The sequence below is a fragment of the Molothrus aeneus genome, chromosome 29 (genome assembly GCF_037042795.1).
Source record: "Molothrus aeneus isolate 106 chromosome 29, BPBGC_Maene_1.0, whole genome shotgun sequence".
Classification (NCBI taxonomy): Eukaryota; Metazoa; Chordata; class Aves; order Passeriformes; family Icteridae; genus Molothrus; species Molothrus aeneus.
In genome coordinates this window covers 2,910,794-2,928,501 of record NC_089674.1, presented here as the reverse complement: position 1 = coordinate 2,928,501, position 17,708 = coordinate 2,910,794, and the positions used below count along the sequence as shown (strand labels likewise).

Below are 17,708 nucleotides of genomic sequence, written 5' to 3'. Positions count from 1 at the left end.
ATTAAAATCCCAAAGTTCTTTTTTTTTTTTCTCTCTTGTAAATATGATTTCCCTCATCTCCTTTGCTGTTTGGGTTGTTTGTTTAGGAGCTAAGGAGGAGCCAAGGTTTTATGAGAGGCTTTAGCATCTGCAGGTTCAGTGAGCCAGGGGATCGTCCTCAGCAATTCCTGTCTGACAGGGAGCCCTGGCTCAGGGCATGCTCAGCTCAGGATCGACCTCTGGAATTGGGAAAAAAAGGAATTTCTGCCGGAATTTGGGGTTCCTGGTGCAGTTCTGGTCCTGCTCAGCTCCCTCCTGTCTCACCTGGAGGGTGTTTCTGTGCCTGGCATCATCTCAGGGCTGCTCTGCCCTGCACCTGCAGCTCTGCCAACCCCAACAGGGCAGGAGAGCAGGGGGACAGGGGCCAGGAGGAGAGGGGACAGCCTTGAGCGGTGCCAGGGTGGGACATCAGCAGGAATTTACCCCTGGAAAGGGCTGTAGGGCATTGCCAGGGTGGGACATCAGCAGGAATTTACCCCTGGAAAGGGCCTCAGGCTGTGCCAGGGTGGGACATCAGCAGGAATTTCCTCATAGAAAGGGCTGTGCCAGGGTGGGACATCAGCAGGAATTTCCTCATGGAAAGGGCTGTAGGGCATTGCCAGGGTGGGACATCAGCAGGAATTTACCCCTGGAAAGGGCCCCAGGCTGTGCCAGGGTTGGACATCAGCAGGAATTTCCTCATAGAAAGGGCCTCAGGCTGTGCCAGGGTGGGACATCAGGAAGAATTTCCCTCTGGAAAGGGCCTTGAGCTGTGCCAGGGTGGGACATCAGCAGAAATTTGCTCATGGAAAAGGCTGTAGGGCATTGCCAGGGACATCAGCAGGAATTTCCTCATGGAAAAGGGCATTGCCAGGGTGGGACATCAGCAGGAATTTCCTCATAGAAAGGGCTGTGCCAGGGTGGGACATCAGGAAGAATTTCCCTCTGGAAAAGGCTGTAGGGCATTGCCAGGATGGGACATCAGGAAGAATTTACCCCTGGAAAGGGCCTTGAGCTGTGCAGGGTGGGACACCAGCAGGAATTGAACCCTCCTCCTTGTCTGTCCTGCTGAATGAACCTCGGCAGGGCAGGAGAAAGAATTTTATAGATAAGGAACAATAAACAATCTTGAGAGCGAGAACAGAAGAGCTCTGACTCCTTCTTTGCCTGCCGGGCTGGGAAAAGAGACTTGAACACGTCCCGGGGTCCCTGTGAGCAGCAGAGGTCCCAGGAGGGCAGGGACACAGAGCTCACAGAGCAGGAGCTGCTCCAGGATGCAAAATCAGAGCCAGGGATGAAGCTCCTTGAGGCACAGCCTGTTCCACTGAAGGATCTCTTCCCCAAGCCCCTGACTCGTGATCCTTGGGCTCCAAGAGTGAGGAAAGGGCTTGGGGCTGTGGGAGGGATGGGAAGAACCTGGGAAGAACCTCTGGGGTCTGCTGCCCATCTCCCAGCCCTGCCCTCCATGCTGGAGCAGGGGAGGTGGGCCCTGCACGGCTCTGCTTGGAAATGAGATAATTTAATCAATTACCTCTCCTAATGCACTAAACCAAATGTTTCACTTTCTGCTCCTGCACATCTTAAATTATCTTCAGGTGCTTTATGAAACTTAATCATAGTTAATAGAAACTTCATTACCATCAAATGTGCTTTCAATAAATGTTGTGTAACAGTGGCAGGAGGTGGAGTGAAAAATGGGCTGCAATTACCACAAACATGGATCCTGGAGCAGAAAGGGATAAAATTTGTGGTGCCTGCCAGGGTCCCTCCCACCCCCAGGCCTGGAGGATGCAGCTCATTAAGGAATAATTGGTGGACTATAAATGTTTGCTTTTCTGGTTTGTTTGGTTGCTTTCCACTTTGTTCCCTTCTGGGAAAAAAGGAAAAACAGAACCTCACCCTGCTTCCCCCAGATTTCCCACAACTTCCTCCTTCCCTTAATTTCTAATTTTCCATGGAAGGAATTCTCCAAAACAAAAGATCAGAAGGTAAAGAGGTAAAAATTACTTTTAAAAAACCCCAAAACAACAACAACAACAAACCAGTGGTTGTTTCTAAAGAAACACCAAAATCCCAAAAGAAAGGCTCCTTTCTCATGGAGTTGTGTTCCATGGGAATAATTCCAGGAATACTGAGCCACTCTGGGTTTGCCCTTTTAGCATAAAGCTGCTTAAAACCCCACTAAACCCTGAGGAAGATCCTCTGAGCCCTGTTCCCCTGAGCTTTGACAGGCTTTTCCTGGCACTGGGGCAGCTCTGGGAACGCAGCAACCACCAACTCATTCCAGGGAAGGGCCCTCAGGAGGCTTCAATCATCAAATTTATAGACCAGGCTCCAATTCAAGCCCTGGAGATATTTCAGAGTCAATGAAAAGAGAATTCTTCTCCTCAGAAAGATTTTGCTTGAGTCCAACCGCTCCCATTTTTTTTTGGATTTCGTGCCCTCCCTCTCATTTTTAACCCATGCACAACCGTGTAAAAGCGGAAAAGGGGAATTGCCTGACATGGGAATGGATGGGGAGGGAGATGCTGAACTCCCTGAGGGGATTTGGAGGCAGAAATGGCAATTCCAGAGCACCTGAGGAGCAGGAGATCAGCTCTGGGATCCTCCCCCTGGGGCTGGAAGCTTTTCCTGCCAGGATATTTCTGCCTCTCTCAGACTCGATCATTTATGATCCCAGCAGGGCAGGAGGGATAGGATAATCCCCATTTTCAGCACTTTCCTTTTTGAAAGCAGTGATCCAAAGGGAAGATTTGGAGATGCTTTGTGGTGCAAAACCCTGGAGCTCTCCCTGGGTAGGGAAACACCCCAATTGTTCCTGGAGATCCATCCCCTCCCTCCTCCTGCCTCACTCATTGCTCTAATTACCCACAGAAATTAACTCAACAATAGCAACTCGTAATTAATTCCCTGTAACAACAAAGAAACTTGGGAATAGGAAATTGGAAGAAATAGAAATGTAATTATTGCCTGCACTTTCCTTTCTGCACCTGGTGCTGGGGAACAAAACAGGGCTGGGAGAGAGGGGCTTTGGATTGGTTTTTGTGTGGTTTTGGTCCCATCTGAGACATTTCCAGTTTGCCTTTGTGGCCCCTTTTTCTTTGCTTTTTCTGTCTGGCCTGTCCCCTTCTCACATTGCCAGCCAGTTTCTCACTCTCTGCAATCCCTAACTGAGCTTAAAATTCTCTTTACAGCATTTTTAAGGAGGGATCTCATGGGGAAAAAAAAAAAAAAAGGGAAATAAAGGTTTCAGGGAAAAAAACCCCAAACATTTCTCTTTTAGTGATTGAGTTGGTGGAACCATGTGGCAATGGAATTGTTCTAGGAAGCTGAATTTTGTAACCTTACAAGTTTGTTCAGTGTGGTTTCCTGGCCTGCCACAGAAGGTGGATTCCTCCCCAAAGCTGATGTTTCCATGCAAATATTGTGATTTTTCTTTTTTCTTCCCAGCAACGTGTAAACGTGTTAAAAGCAGAACCATTTTTCATTTGCAGATTACTTGAAAATACAGCAGGAATTTTGCAGGAGTATTTTCTTGCAAAGTCGGGAAATACTCTTGCAGGAAGTGTTTTCTTTCAGTATTTCTTCTGGTTAAGTGGTTCTGGTAAAACTGATACCCAAACATCTCTTTTGGGTTGAGTGGGTGCTGGAATCTCATGGTTGGGCTGGTTGGGATCAGTTGGAGGGTGGAGATGAGAGGGACGTTTTCTGTCAAGGGTGTTTGAACCAAATCTTTGATTTTACTTTTGATTGGATCCCTAACTGAGCTTAAAATTCTCTTTACAGCATTTTTAAGGAGGGATCTCATGGGGGAAAAAAAAAAAAGGGAAAAAAAGGTTTCAGGGAAAAAAACCCCAAACATTTCTCTTTTAGTGATTGAGTTGGTGGAACCATGTGGCAATGGAATTGTTCTAGGAAGCTGAATTTTGTAACCTTACAAGTTTGTTCAGTGTGGTTTCCTGGCCTGCCACAGAAGGTGGAATCCTCCCCAAAGCTGATGTTTCCATGCAAATATTGTGATTTTTCTTTTTCCTTCCCAGCAAGTTAAAAGCAGAACCATATTTCATTTGCAGATTACTCGAAAATACAGCAGGAATTTTGCAGTATTTTCTTGGTTAAGTGATTCTGGTAAAACTGATATCCAAGTGTCTCTTTTGGGTTGGGTTTTGAGTGGGTGCTGGAATCTCATGGTTGGGCTGACTGGGACCAGTTGGAGAGTGGGGATGGGGGGGATGTTTTCTGCCGAGGATGTTTGAACCAAACCTTTGATTTTACTTTGGATTGGAGTGCCCAGCTGAAATTCAGTCCCTGAAATTCAGGGTTTAGGGACTGGTGCTGCCATTTCCAGGGTGCCCAGCCCCTTCCCAGGACATCCAGCTGGGGCTGGTGGCACTTTTCAGACACTTCTATTTTGTCAGGAAGTGTTGAGCCAAGGAAATGCTGCCCAGAGGTGCTCGTTCCTTTCATCTCAACACTCTGAAGTTCCACGTTCGTTTTCAAAACTCAGCTAAAATGAAATTATCTGACTTTCAGCAGAAAAGCACAACAGAAGCCTCCTCCCAAGCAGTAATTAAGTAATTTCTGTAATTGGCTGTTTATTAAACGCTGATTTTTAACTTTGCACCCTATTTCTATGCAGTGCAGTTCATTCACTGACACTCTGGAGCACTCTGGATTTCCCAGTTAGCTTTCGTTGCTCTTGTTGGCCATGAACAAATCCAGTTTCTGTTCCTGGGGCTCTGCTGTGGAGGAGAAGCCCCCAGCAGGACCCAGACCCTGCCCAGGGTGGGCTCTGAGCTCCCTGCCCTCACCCTGGAGCTGGGAATTCAGGGAACCTCCCAAGGACCCTCCTAGGGGATGTGCCAAGAGATTTAATTCCATGGTGCACAAATCCCAGCAGATGGAGGAGAATGGGATGGGATATTTCAGTTATGGATTACTGCAGGATTCATTTGGGGTCATTCTGTCACAGCAGTCAATTCCTTCTCCCCAAACCCAAACAGGCTCTCCAGGCTGGGGTGAGCCATCCCCAAACCCAAACAGGCTCTCCAGGTTGGGGTGCTCCATCCCCAAACCCAAACAGGCTCTCCAGGTTGGGGTGCTCCATCGGGGATTCCGCTCACCCTCTCAGCCCTTGTTATCCAGTGCTGCCCCTGCTTCTGTGCCCAGCTCCACCTTGGTTCCTCATGTCCCCCCTGTCCCCCCATGTCCCCCCTATCCCCCCATGTCCCCGTGTCCCTGACACAGCTCTTGTCCCTCCATGTCCCCCTGCATCCCCCATGTCTCCACATCCCCCATGTCCCCCATGTATCCCATGTCCCCATGTCTCCTGTCCCTGATACAGCTCTTGTCCCTCCATGTTCCCCCACATCCCCCATGTCCCCAAATCCCCCTGTGTCCCCCCATGTCCCCTGTCTCTGACACAGCTCTTGTACCCACATCCCCATGTCCCCATGTCCCTGTGTCCGACACAGTTCTTGTCCCTCTGTATCCCCAATATCGCTCACATCTCCCATGTCCCCACATGTCCCCACATGTCCCCATGTCCTGTGTCCCTGTCCCTGACACAGCTCTTGTTACCCACATCCCCCATGTCCCCAAATCCCCCTGTGTCCCCCCGTGTCCCCCCATGTCCCCTGTCCCTGACACAGCTCTTGTCCCACTACATCCCCCACATCCCCCATGTCCCCATGTCCCTGTGTCCGACACAGCTCTTGTCCCTCCATGTCCCCTGATATCCCTCACATCTCCCATGTCCCCACATGTCCCCACATGTCCCCATGTCCTGTGTCCCTGTCCCTGACACAGCTCTTGTCCCCCATATCCCCCACATCCCCCATGTCCCCTGTCCCTGACACAGCTCTTGTCCCCCACATCCCCCTGTTGCTGACCCTGTCTCTCCGCAGACGTGGAGCGCGGCGCGGACGTGGCGCTGTACTCGGGGCTGGCGGCGGCGGTGCTGGCGGTGGCCGTGCTGGCGCTGGGGGTGACCCTGTACCGGCGCAGTCAGAGTGAGTACGGCGTGGATGTCATTGATTCCTCTGCACTCACGGGAGGCTTCCAGACTTTTAATTTTAAAACAGTCAGACAAGGTTAGTGCGGCGATTTCCTTTCTTCTCTGCAGGGCTCCCGCTGCTCGGGCTCGCCTGCGTTTGGGGAGGGGGTTTGATGGAGTCAAGGCATCCACCAGGGCTCTGCATCGTGTGGCAGGTGCCAAACACATCCCCCCTCTCTCCTGAGAGCGAGATAAAGCAGTTTGACTGCAGTGATACCCAGTGGAAAATGGCCCTGTTAACTTCTGATCCACCCTGGTGGTGTGGAAGGAGGATGGGATAACCGGGGTGCAGGAGCTGGGATGAGTACAGGGATCTGGAATTGTCCCACAAACACAGGATCCTCCTTGGCCACACTCCAGATGCTCTAGAAATGCTGTCCAGCATCCAAAATCCCCAGCTCCTCCACTGATTTAGGAAAAGCTCAAATTAAAGCAAAGCAACCAAATCAGAGCAGCTCCCGCTGCTCAGGCTTGCCTGTGTTTGGGGAGGGGGTTTGGGGGACAGGGACAGGGATCTGGAATTGGCTCTGCTCTGTCCCACAAACACAGGATCCTCCTTGGCCATGCTCCACATGCTTTAGGAGTGCTGTCCAGCATCCAAAATCTCCATATCCCTTCCAAAATCCCCAGCTCCTCCACTGATTTAGGAAAAGCTCAAATTAAAGCCAAGCAACCAAATCAGAGCAAGCCCGGGCAGCACAGCTGGAGCTCCTCCTGTTCTCAGTTACAGAGTTTTCCTTCACTCCAATAAAAGGAATTATTCTTTTCCTGATAATCCGAGACCCCCAGCTGGAAGTGTTTTGTAACCTGCTGTAACACAGGCACTGAGGGAAATCAATTTGTGTAAAACTGGACCCCTGAAGATCTAGAAAACACCACCAGTGCCATAAAATATGGACAAAACCTTTGCTAAAAGCAGCGCTCAGGTTTCCAGGAATGTTATTCCCTCAGAACAGGAAGGTGGGGAGGGAGAGGAGCGGGGATGGAAGCAGGATGTTTATTGATTCTGTGCTGCCATTCTACCTCAGACCTGCCTGATTGTGGGTGGGTGGGAGCGTGGGCAGGCTGTGAAAGTGTCCCCATGTCTCTGTTCTCTCTTCAGAAAAGGGAAATATGTTGCAGAGTTTGTTTGGGGGGGTTTTGTGGGGTTGTTTTTACAGTTTCTTTATTTCCTGGAGACGTTCCTCACCAAGCATGACTTGCAAGAAATTGGCAAAAGGGCTTGGCAGACAAGGACGTTTGAAGGAAGTTCATTCATCCATTTCTAAATCCAAACCTTTAATTAGGGCTGTGTAAATCTCAATGACTGTCTCAAACAAGAACATTTTCCTTTGTGGTTCAGTCTGAGTCTTGTTTTGAGTCTGGGGAATTGTTTGCTTGGCTTAATGCTTAAAACCTTTCATTCTGGAGGCTCTGAAAATACCCAACTAAACAACCAAAGAAAAAGACCCCACCATAAAACCAAGCAGCCAGAGGACTCAGGCCCTAAATGCATGCACTTTTCATTTTTCAGAGCATTTTCTGAGGTAAAACACCTCAAAATGAATAACTGTGGTGTCTTTCCCTGTATCACTCTTGTCCCCCCTCCCTTTCAGCCCAGTTTCCCTCAGGCACGAAGCTGTGGGTTTGTGTGGAAGGTCTGCAGGAAGATGTTGTCACCCAGTGGGGATTAATGTAAGGAAAGAAAACAACAAGAGAGGCAACGGGGCAAACACAACGACTGAATCCAAACCAAAGGAGGCTCCTGCTTGGGTTATTCCTGCGCTCTGGAGCTGCCTGAGGCCTGGCAAACACCAAGTGTCGGATCTGGGCACCAGTTCTGCTCTCTGAAGTGGCCTTGTGTTTTGGGAGGAACTGGGCCAAGATCTGACACTTCATGTTTGCAAAATCCAACAGGGATTTGGAGATCTGAGAGCTCGGGGAGGGTTGCTGAGGTGTCCCCTTGTCAAGAAAATTAATCCACAACCAGAGGTTTGTGTCCAAAAAGGAGACACACAGGAGTCCTTCGACTTTATTCCAATCAAGGCAGAGGCCATGGGGCATCCCCTGGGGTCTCTCAGATTTTTAGAGGATGCAGCCTCCCTTTTTATCCCAATTTCCAGCCACATTTCCCTTCTCTCTTTCCCCATTTCTGAGGTACTTGAGAGGTTCAGATTTCCCAGAACACCTGATCCCAGAGATTCCCCTCTAATGTGTAACCCTCCCTTTTAATTTTTAATTCTTAATGAATTTAAGGGTTTTTCCTCATTTCTGAGTTACTTGAGAGGTTCCGACTTCCCAGCACACCTGATCCCAAAGATTTCCCTCTAATGCATAACTCTCCTTTTAATTGTTAATTCTTATGGAATTCAGGGTTTTTTCCCATTTCTGAGGTACTTGAGAGGTTCAGACTTCCCAGAACACCTGATCCCAAAGATTTCCCTCTAATGTAAAACCATCTAATGTAAAATTAAAATTAATTTCCCTCTAATGTAAAATTAAAATTAATTTTTAATTCATACAGAATTTAGGTTTTTTTCCCCATTGTTTCCTTCATCTTTCAATGTCTAATTTGATTTACCAGCAAACCTAAAGTTTATTTGTAAAAGAAAATCTCTTTTTCCATTCATCAATCAGTGGAACCCTTCCCATTGTTTCTTTTCTCTCCCAGCGCTGGTTTTATCCACCAGCTGGTTTGGAAAGACAAACCCCCCATTCCCCTCACCCTCCCTCCCTGCTGCTGTCCCCACAGGTAACTCCCTGCTCCTCAACTCGTCCCTGCAGCCCGAGCTGACGGTCAGCAGGACCTACAGCGGCCCCATCTGCCTGCAGGACCCCCTGGACAAGGAGCTGATGACCGAGTCCTCCCTGTTCAACCCCCTGGCCGACATCAAGGTCAAGGTGCAGAGCTCCTTCATGGTGTCCCTGGGTGTCACCGAGCGGGCCGAGTTCCACGGCAAGGCCCACCCCGGCACCTTCCCCCACGGCAGCCCCAGGCCCTTTGGGACCCTCCAGGCCAGGAACAAGGCCATGTTCATCCAGAACCTGGCCTCCATCTCCAGCAGCAGTGAGCTGAGGAGCACGGCCCTGTTTGGGCACCTGGGGGGCCGCTTGGTGGTCCCCAACACGGGTGAGTGGTTATTGGAATATTACCGATATTGTGGACATGGGACACGTGGATGGGAGCTTGTCTGAACCTTGGTGCTGAACCAAACAGCAGCACTGGGGTGTTTCACCCCACAGACACTTTTGCCTGCCTGGGTGTGTGGTGTTTCACCCCACAGACACTTTTGCCTGCCTGGGTGTGTGGTGTTTCACCCCACAGACACTTTGGGCTGCCTGGGTGTGTGGTGTTTCACCCCACAGACACTTTGGGCTGCCTGGGTGTGTGGTGTTTCACCCCACAGACACTTTGGGCTGCCTGGGTGTGTGGTGTTTCACCCCTCAGACATTTTTGGCTGCCTGGGTGTGTGGTGTTTCACCCCACAGACACTTTGGGCTGCCTGGGTGTGTGGTGTTTCACCCCACAGACACTTTGGGCTGCCTGGGTGCTGCAGCTGGGCCCTGCAGACAAGTCCAGGCCTGCAGGAGCTCTGGTGCTGCTGGGATGGAGCTTCCCCCCATAACAGGGGCTGCTCCTCAGGTTTCCCTCTGTGGAGAAGCTTTCAGGCCATGGTGAAGGAAAGGAGTCGGTTCTGAGGGAGGGTTTGGATCCAGAGCTTTATTCTGGCCCTCAGGCCTCTGAATGCAGCACCAGCTCCCACAGAACTCCCTGAGCCCGTGGCTGCTGCTCCTTTGAACCCCGGGGAGAGGGGCAGGGAAGGGGCAGGGAGCCACCAAGCAGGGACAGGAGGGGAGGGACAAAGGGACAAAGGACACCTGGATGGCCCAGGGCCCCCCAGGGGTAGAGGGCATCCTTTGCATCTGCCCAATCACTCGAGGCCTTCTAGAATGCCAGGACAGACAGACAGTGCTGGGAGGGGAAGGAGAGGTGACTGACACACCTGGCAGGGAATTATCAGGGGAGGCACCCGAGGTTCTGAAGCAAACACTGACATCACAGTGCAACAGGTGGCTCCTTGCTCGTCAAAGCACGTAGAGGAATTTGAGCTTAGGCTGCCTGATTTTGTGTTTTATAACTAAATTTTAAAAAAATTAAAATTTAAAATTGTTCTCCAGGAAAGAAGAAGTAGGGGCCCCGTTAATGCAAATTTTGGAAGTAGGGCACGTTGCCCACACAGGACACGAGTGATCAGAGGGAAGCCTGGGCTGAGGACTGAAGAGGCATTATGCCTATTTGAACTGTTTTAAATTACTGCCTCTCTTGATGTCTTCAGCATGAAAGTCACATTAATCAAAGCTGAGCCTTGCTTGGATGCTGCTCCAGAGCAGAGGCTCCCCGGGAAGGGTCGGTGCTGGATCTTACATAAGGGGCTCCTCACGCTCCAGCAGCAGCTCCAGCCCCACACCCCTGCCCCATGGGGAGACACAGGGACAGCAGCCAGGCCTGGGGACAGCCCCACTGCCCCACTGCCCCTCCTGCCTGCCCCTTTTCCCCTTTCTTGGAGCAAAAAGCTCCCAGATGCCCAAAGCAGGGCCCCTGGCCCTGGCTGGGGGCTGGGATGCTCCCTCTTCTTTGTGGCTCCCTCTGCTTTGTGTGCTTTTTGACTTTTGTGACCTTTGTGGGACACGTTTCAGACCTGCAGGCTGGTTTGTTTGTTGTGGAATGAGCTGAGCAGCAGATCAGAGCTTTGCAGGTTCGCAGCCCTGCAGCTGCACCCCAGGGTCGTGCTTGCATCACCCCAAATCCCAGCCCTTAGCCTGGGTATTTTCTCTCCCCAAAAGGCAGCACAAAAAGGCCAGATACTGCCAGCTAGGTGTTATCATCCTTCAACTCCAATGATATTTATCCACTTTAAATTCAGCTCTGTTTTCGTTTGAGCAGTGGCTCCAGGATTATCTGCTGCTCTCTGGTTGAACTGGATGATTTAGAGCTTTATCCTTCATGTCCCACAAAACGGGTGCTTTAAAGGTTACCATAAAAAACGTGGCTTGTGTTTAGAGAGGATTGATAACAGTGACAGCCCAGGCATGCACAACGTGGGGAATGTTTTCATTTCTCCACAGACTGGTTTTGTGCTGAGGAAGGAACATTGCAGAGGCACAAAGTTAAGGCATGAATTAAGAATTCCCTCATACTGTATATTTAGCTACTTTATGTAATGATAGTCCCATCAATTAGATTATTAAAATATGTATTTGGTCCACTTGAAATTTATGTAATTCTTGCTGCCTTTATGTAAGATCAGCTGTGCCAAGCAGTTGTAAATTCCAGTGTGATCAAGTCGGTGCCTCCACCAGGGCTCTGCATCGTGTGGCAGATGCCAAACACGTCCCCCCTCTCTCCTGAGAGTGAGATAAAGCAGTTTGACTGCAGTGGTACCCAGTGGAAAACGGCCCTGTTAACTTCTGATCCACTCTGGTGGTGTGGAAGGAGGATGGGATCACCGGGGTGCAGGAGCTGGGATGAGTGGGGACAGGCACCTGGAATTGGCTCTGCTCTGTCCCACAAACACAGGATCCTCCTTGGCCATGCTCCAGATGCTCTAGAAATGCTGTCCAGCATCCAAAATCCCCATGTCCTTTCCAAAATCCCCAGCTCCAACACTGATTTAGGAAAGGCTCAAATTAAAGCAAAGCAACCAAATCAGAGCAGCTCCCGCTGCTCGGGCTCGCCTGCATTTGGGGAGGGGGTTTGATGGAGTCAGGGCATCACCAGGGCTCTGCATTGTGTGGCAGGTGCCAAACACATCCCCTCACTCTCCTGAGATGCCAAACACGTCCCCCCTCATTCCTGAGATGCCAAACACATCCCCCCTCACTCTCCTGAGTGAGATAAAGCAGTTTAACTGCAGTGGTCCCCAGTGGAAAACTGCCCTGTTAACTTCTGATCCACTCTGGCGGTGTGGAAGGAGGATGGGATCACCGGGGTGCAGGAGCTGGGATGTGTGGGGACAAAAGGATGATCCCCCTCTCCATGGGGAGATTCCTTGGGGTCCCACAATGATCAAGTCTTATTTCAGAAAGGAAAGAGCCTCCAAGAGGCTTTTTTTTTGGGAAATAAGATGTCTTTTCCTTTGACGGGGAAGCAACAGCTTTGTTTCCTTGGATAGTTTACATTCCTTTCATCTGGTGAGGTTGCCACGAGAAGCAGGAACGCAGAGGAACATTCCGGTGGTGCTCCCCATCCCTGGCAACCCTGCCCTTCCCAAGGGTCACTCCTGCCCTTGCTCTTTTCCAGGGGTCAGTCTGTTGATTCCACACGGGGCTATTCCAGAGGAGAGCTCCTGGGAAATCTACCTGGCCATCACTCAGAAGGAGTCCAGGTGAGAGATTTGGGACCATGGCTCTGCAGGAGCCACTCCTGGGGTCCCCACCCTGCTGTGCCCCTGAGAGGGACACACAAATGCCCTTGGAGTGCTGCTCCTGTGCAACCCTTGGAATTCCTGTGCCTGCTGCTCCTCTCCCTGCTCAGGAGGAGCTCAGCACCTCGGGCTCTGGGGGTGCTTTGATTTTATTTTTTTTTTAAGCCTGAAAATCCTACAGACACTTGGAAGCACCGAGGCTTCAGCAGAATTGATTATTGTGGCACTTGAGAGAGGGAAAAAAGGAACTGGCCTTCTTTTGTTACCTTGTTGTGGCTTTTTTTCCTCCCCTGCAGTCTCCCTCTCACCAACACTTGTACACACAGACTGAGGGGAGGCTTGGAACATTCCAGCCTGTCTTTAGCAGGAGTGGTGATGGAAAGGGCATTTTCTGGGCACCCACAGCTACAGCTGCATGTCAGGGCACTGGAATGGGGTACCCAATTCACCTTGGGCTTTTCCCCTTTTTATATCCTGGTTTTAATCCTCTATCTTCTATTTTTTATCTTGGTCGAGGTCCTTTCCCTAATTTTTACCTTGGTTGAGGTTCCTCCTCTCATGTTTTATCTTGGAAACACCATTTGATTTCGTTTGAAGAGGGAGCTGCACGCCCAGTGATTTAGAACCCAAATGGATTAAAATACAACCAAACAGCAACAAAACCAGCAGGGCAAGAGGTTTCAATTGCTGGTTCAGTGTCCAAGGGATTCTCCTCCACTCTGGCATTGCTCCTGCCTGGGGATTTATTCCAAGAGAGACGGAAAACACGTTGGTGTGGGGGTGGCTCCAGTTTGCTGGAGTGAGAGAGAAGAAAAGCAGATTACACATCTCTGGAAGGCAGCAGGCAGAGGATGCAGCCATTAACTGAGCCCAGGTGAATCCCTGGAGCTCAGGTGGGATCTCCCCTGCCTGTCCCAGAGCCACGGCTGCACCTGGCCCAGCCCTAGTTCCAATCACAGCCCTGTCCCTGAGTCTGTAAAAGTCACTGAGCTCCCTCCTCCTGCAGAATACAAATGGGTTTTCAAAGCAGGGAGATCACACTCAATCTGGAAGAATTTATGAGCCTGTGTTTTTTCAGCTATAATTTGTTTTATCTTCGCTCCTGTGAAAATATTGTTGATGGCAGCGTTTGAAGGCAGAGCACGGTGGGGACGGGACCAGCTGGTGCTCGGAGCTGGGCTGGCTGGCACAGAGCAATTCCAGTGCTGGATTTGGGTTAAACAAATTGAAATGTGCTTTAAATACCAGAGCCCTAAACTGACCGGCCGCTGATTGGAGTTAGATGGGGTCTAATGGGTTTGTTTCATCTCCAGCTGCTGCTTCCACGTGAAATGAGCAGAAATGAGCAGCAGTGTGGGAACCCAGGACATTCCTCTGGTTGCCCTGGAGGATTTGAGACCCTGACAGGGGGCTCAGAGACCTTAGCACAGAGTCACAAACACCTGTGCCTTTGATTTTAACCCATGGAAAAAACAATTACCAACTTTGTGTGAGGAGTTACAAGCCACAAGGGTTTGAGTAGGATGACAGTGAATTTGTCACAGGGTGAAAAAGTAGAATTTTGGAGATGTAGAATGGGAGTTCAAGAGGCAAGATGGAGGGATCTGGATGTGTCCATTTTTCTCCTTCTTCTTCTTGTCCTACACCTTCTGCGGTGATGGTGGCACTTCTGGATTGGTTTAGAGACAGACTGTCTAACATAGGTGATAGGTGTCACAGACACATTTTATGGAAAATCCTTTCCTTAAGACTTTTTTCTCCTGAGAAGCCGAGAGGCCTCAGGAACAAAATGTAACCAATGGTTATCTGCTGCTGTGGAATGCAACAGGTGCATCTGGGATTGCTCTCACGCAGTTATTTCTAATTAATGGCCAATCACAGTCAGCTGGCTCAGACTCTCTGTCCAAGCCACAAGCCTTTATTTTTACTCCTTTTCTATCCTTAGCCAGCCTTCTGATGAAATCCTTTCTTCTATTCTTTTAGTATAATTTTAATATAATATATATCATAAAATAATAAATCAAGCCTTCTGGACTACGGAGTCAGATCCTTGTCTTGTCCCTCATCCTAAGACCCCTGCAAACGCCATCACATGATAGGTATTGGAAAATTATTGTAAATAAAGCACAGGCAGTTCTTAGTATAAAAAGCCAACACCACCCCAAGGGCAGGGACTGTGCCACAACCCGACCTGCTGGACAGACCTCAGCAGGTCAGAGAAAGAATGGAATAGATAAGAAATAATAACCAATCCTGAGAATGAGAGCCAAGGAATTCTCTCTTCTTCTTCAGCTGTTGGGCTGGGAAAAAAGATTTTCTAACACATCTTGGGGTCATCCTGACCACAGAGACCCCGATACAGATGAGGGAGGTGCTTGGATTTGAACTCTTTTCAGTGAATTCTCACTCCTGACAGCCACTCTTGTCTTTGCTGCCCCAAGCCTGGAGCCAGAGGGCCCTGAGGTGCTGCTGGGCCCTGAGGTGAGCTGCGGGCCCCCCGATCTGGCCGTGAGCACCCCCTGCGCCCTGAGCATCCCGCACTGCGCCCACGCCGACCCCCAGCACTGGAGCATCCACCTCAAAAGGAGGACCCAGCAGGGCAAGTGGGAGGTAAGCCCAGCCCCAGGCTGTGCCCAGTTATTGTCATATCGGGGTCATTTCTCTTGAATCACGTCGGGGCCACCCTTGTTGTCACTATAGTGCAAGAGTTCTACTGCCATTACATTGCAAGGGTTCTGTGTCGCTAGAGTTTTGTACCTCCTTGATGTTTCTTGTAGGCAGCTCCTCTAGGCACTGATTCCTCCTTGTCCTCACAGGCTCCAGTTCCCCTCAACCAACCAATCCACTCCTTTATAACACTCTTCTCATTGGCTACAGCTGCAGCCTGTTAACATCAGGCCTGCTCCTAATCTTTAGTAATTGGCTCAGCTGCAACTCTTTAGGGGATAAGATTACTTTCTATACTTCCTTTATTTACTTATATTTGATCCCCCTACCCCCAGTGTGGAAATGGAGTTAAGTCTTGGTTGTGCAGAGGTTCTGGTGGGGATAGACACAGAGAAGAAGCAATCGCAGTGAAAAAGATTTTGTGTTTTGTGAAGACGCAGCAAAATTGGGTTTGGGTGTTTCACATGAAGATGTGCAGAAGTTTATGGCTACAAAGCCCAGCCATGGATGCCATGGCTGCAGCCTGTCCTTCTGTCCTGTCCCTCTCTGAGTCCCTGCCTGGGGTTTGGTGTGCTTTAAGCCATTCCCAGTCCCATTTTCCTAATTCAGATTTACTGGGTTTTGCTGTGCTTTAAGCCATTCCCAGTCCCATTTTCCTGATTCAGATTTACTCAGAGCTTGGGCAGCTCCAGCAGTGCTGGCCTCAGACAGCCTGGGTCACTGAGGAGAGGGACAGATGGACAGAGGGTCACAGGACACACAGACAGAGGGACACAGGGCAGGGCTGAGGAGCAGAGGCAGTTTTTTGAGGAAAGGAAACGTGGCTGTAATGGATGTTCTGGAAGGAAGTCAAAGCCCAGCCATTGTTCAAGGTTTGCTTATTGACTTTAACATTCAAGGTAATTTTTTAACTTGACACTGGGGGGAAAAATTAGCCAGAAAGTCAAGAGCACTTGAAAAAAGCTGCTAAAATTGCTTAGGCATCATCATTATTATTGTATGTACACAGCGAGCTCTGTGCTGGGCATGGCCATAAATCCTCCTGCTGACTCAGGGCTAAATTGGGAATATTTACTCAGGGAAGCAGTCCCCCTTCTCCCCTTCCCCCAGAGTGGCTCCCAGCAACCCTCTGCATTCCAGCTGAATAAAAATAAAGAATTAATGCCATGACTCCTATTGTCGAGGCCTATTGATTCTACTTCACTTTATTCTCTTTAAACCTGAATTTCATTTTGCAGGAAGTGATGTCTGTGGAAGAGGAAACTACTTCTTGCTACTGCCTGTTGGATCCTTATGCCTGTCACATTCTCTTAAACAGCTTTGGAACTTATGCCCTAATTGGGGAACCCATCTCAGACTGCGCCGTTCGACAGCTGAAAGTCGCCGTTTTTGGCTGCCTGTCTTGCAATTCTCTGGATTACAATCTGAGGGTTTATTGTGTGGATAACACCCCTTGTGCATTCCAGGTAAATGCCTTCACTTTGCTCCTCTGGGCTTGCTTGGTTTTCCCATTAAACCCTTTTACTCCTTTTATCCCCGACCTTAACCCAATGGGAATATTGGATTTTTTTAAGCACTTGCTGCATTTGAATAAATCCCTTAAATTCCCTGCAGTTGTGGATTTACACTGAGAGCTCTAGGGCGGCCAAACTCTCTTGTTTGCTCTCTCATTTTTTGCCACATTCTCAGCTAGCCAAACAACTCACCCAGCCCTGGTTTACAAAAATTCAATTATCCTGCATTTCCCCTTAGGAAAAAAAAAAAAAAAAAAAAAAAAAGCCAAATCCCCACATGGCACTTGGGATCAGAATTATTTTCCTGCACCATGTTCCAGGACACAACAGTGACATTCTCTGGCTTTTTGGTAAACACAGGAGCTCAAAATAGGGGGAATTTCAGAGGGTTTTGGATAAAATACAGGGAGCTACAGAGGTTTTTGGATAAAATATGGGGAATTTCAGAGGTTTTTGGATAAAATGCTGTTCTTTGGGGAACTGAAATGCAAACAGTTGTGAGATGGAATTTGCCATAAAATATGGCAAATTACAGAGGTTTTTGGATAAAATATTGCAAATTACAGAGGGTTTTTTTTGATAAAATGCTGTTCTTTGGGGAACTGAAATGCAAACAGTTGTGAGATGGAATTTTTTTCCTTCCTCTTGCTGTGGCACAGGAATGGGAACAGGGCTGTGAGTGGAGCTGCTGCCTCTGTGCTGCTAATAAAAGCCAAGGCACCAAAAGGATTGTTAGAGGCTCACAATGGCTGCCTAATTATCCTCTTTATAACACTTAGACAATTAGTGGGTACCGGTGTCTTCCTGATGAGTCTGGAGGAAATGATCAGAAGAATAATTACCAGTTCTCTGCCTTGCCAGGAGTGAGCAGGGTGTGTGTGGATAGTGAGACAGTCCTGAATTCATGGAGTGATGCAGCCCTAAAAGCAAGGCAATACCAGGAATACGGGAATTACAGAATTATCAGGAATATCAGAATTGCAGAGGTTTTTACATAAACTATGGGGAATTACAGAGGTATTTGGATAAAATATGGCAAATTTCAGAGGG

The 17,708-nt window shown here is 49.2% G+C and overlaps 1 protein-coding gene across 2 annotated transcripts in view; it reads left to right on the top strand.

Moving 5' to 3' along the window:
* UNC5D (unc-5 netrin receptor D) overlaps window positions 1–17,708 on the top strand; it is a 121,515-nt gene that overhangs the window by 86,723 nt on the left and 17,084 nt on the right. Inside the window, exons 8-12 of one of the 2 annotated variants that reach the window (XM_066567468.1) lie at window positions 5,925–6,110; window positions 8,805–9,182; window positions 12,354–12,438; window positions 14,919–15,087; window positions 16,383–16,610. In XM_066567468.1, coding sequence (XP_066423565.1) covers window positions 5,925–6,110; window positions 8,805–9,182; window positions 12,354–12,438; window positions 14,919–15,087; window positions 16,383–16,610 — 1,046 coding nt within the window. The remainder of the gene's footprint in view (window positions 1–5,924; window positions 6,111–8,804; window positions 9,183–12,353; window positions 12,439–14,918; window positions 15,088–16,382; window positions 16,611–17,708) is intronic. The other variant, XM_066567469.1, reaches the window with a different exon arrangement.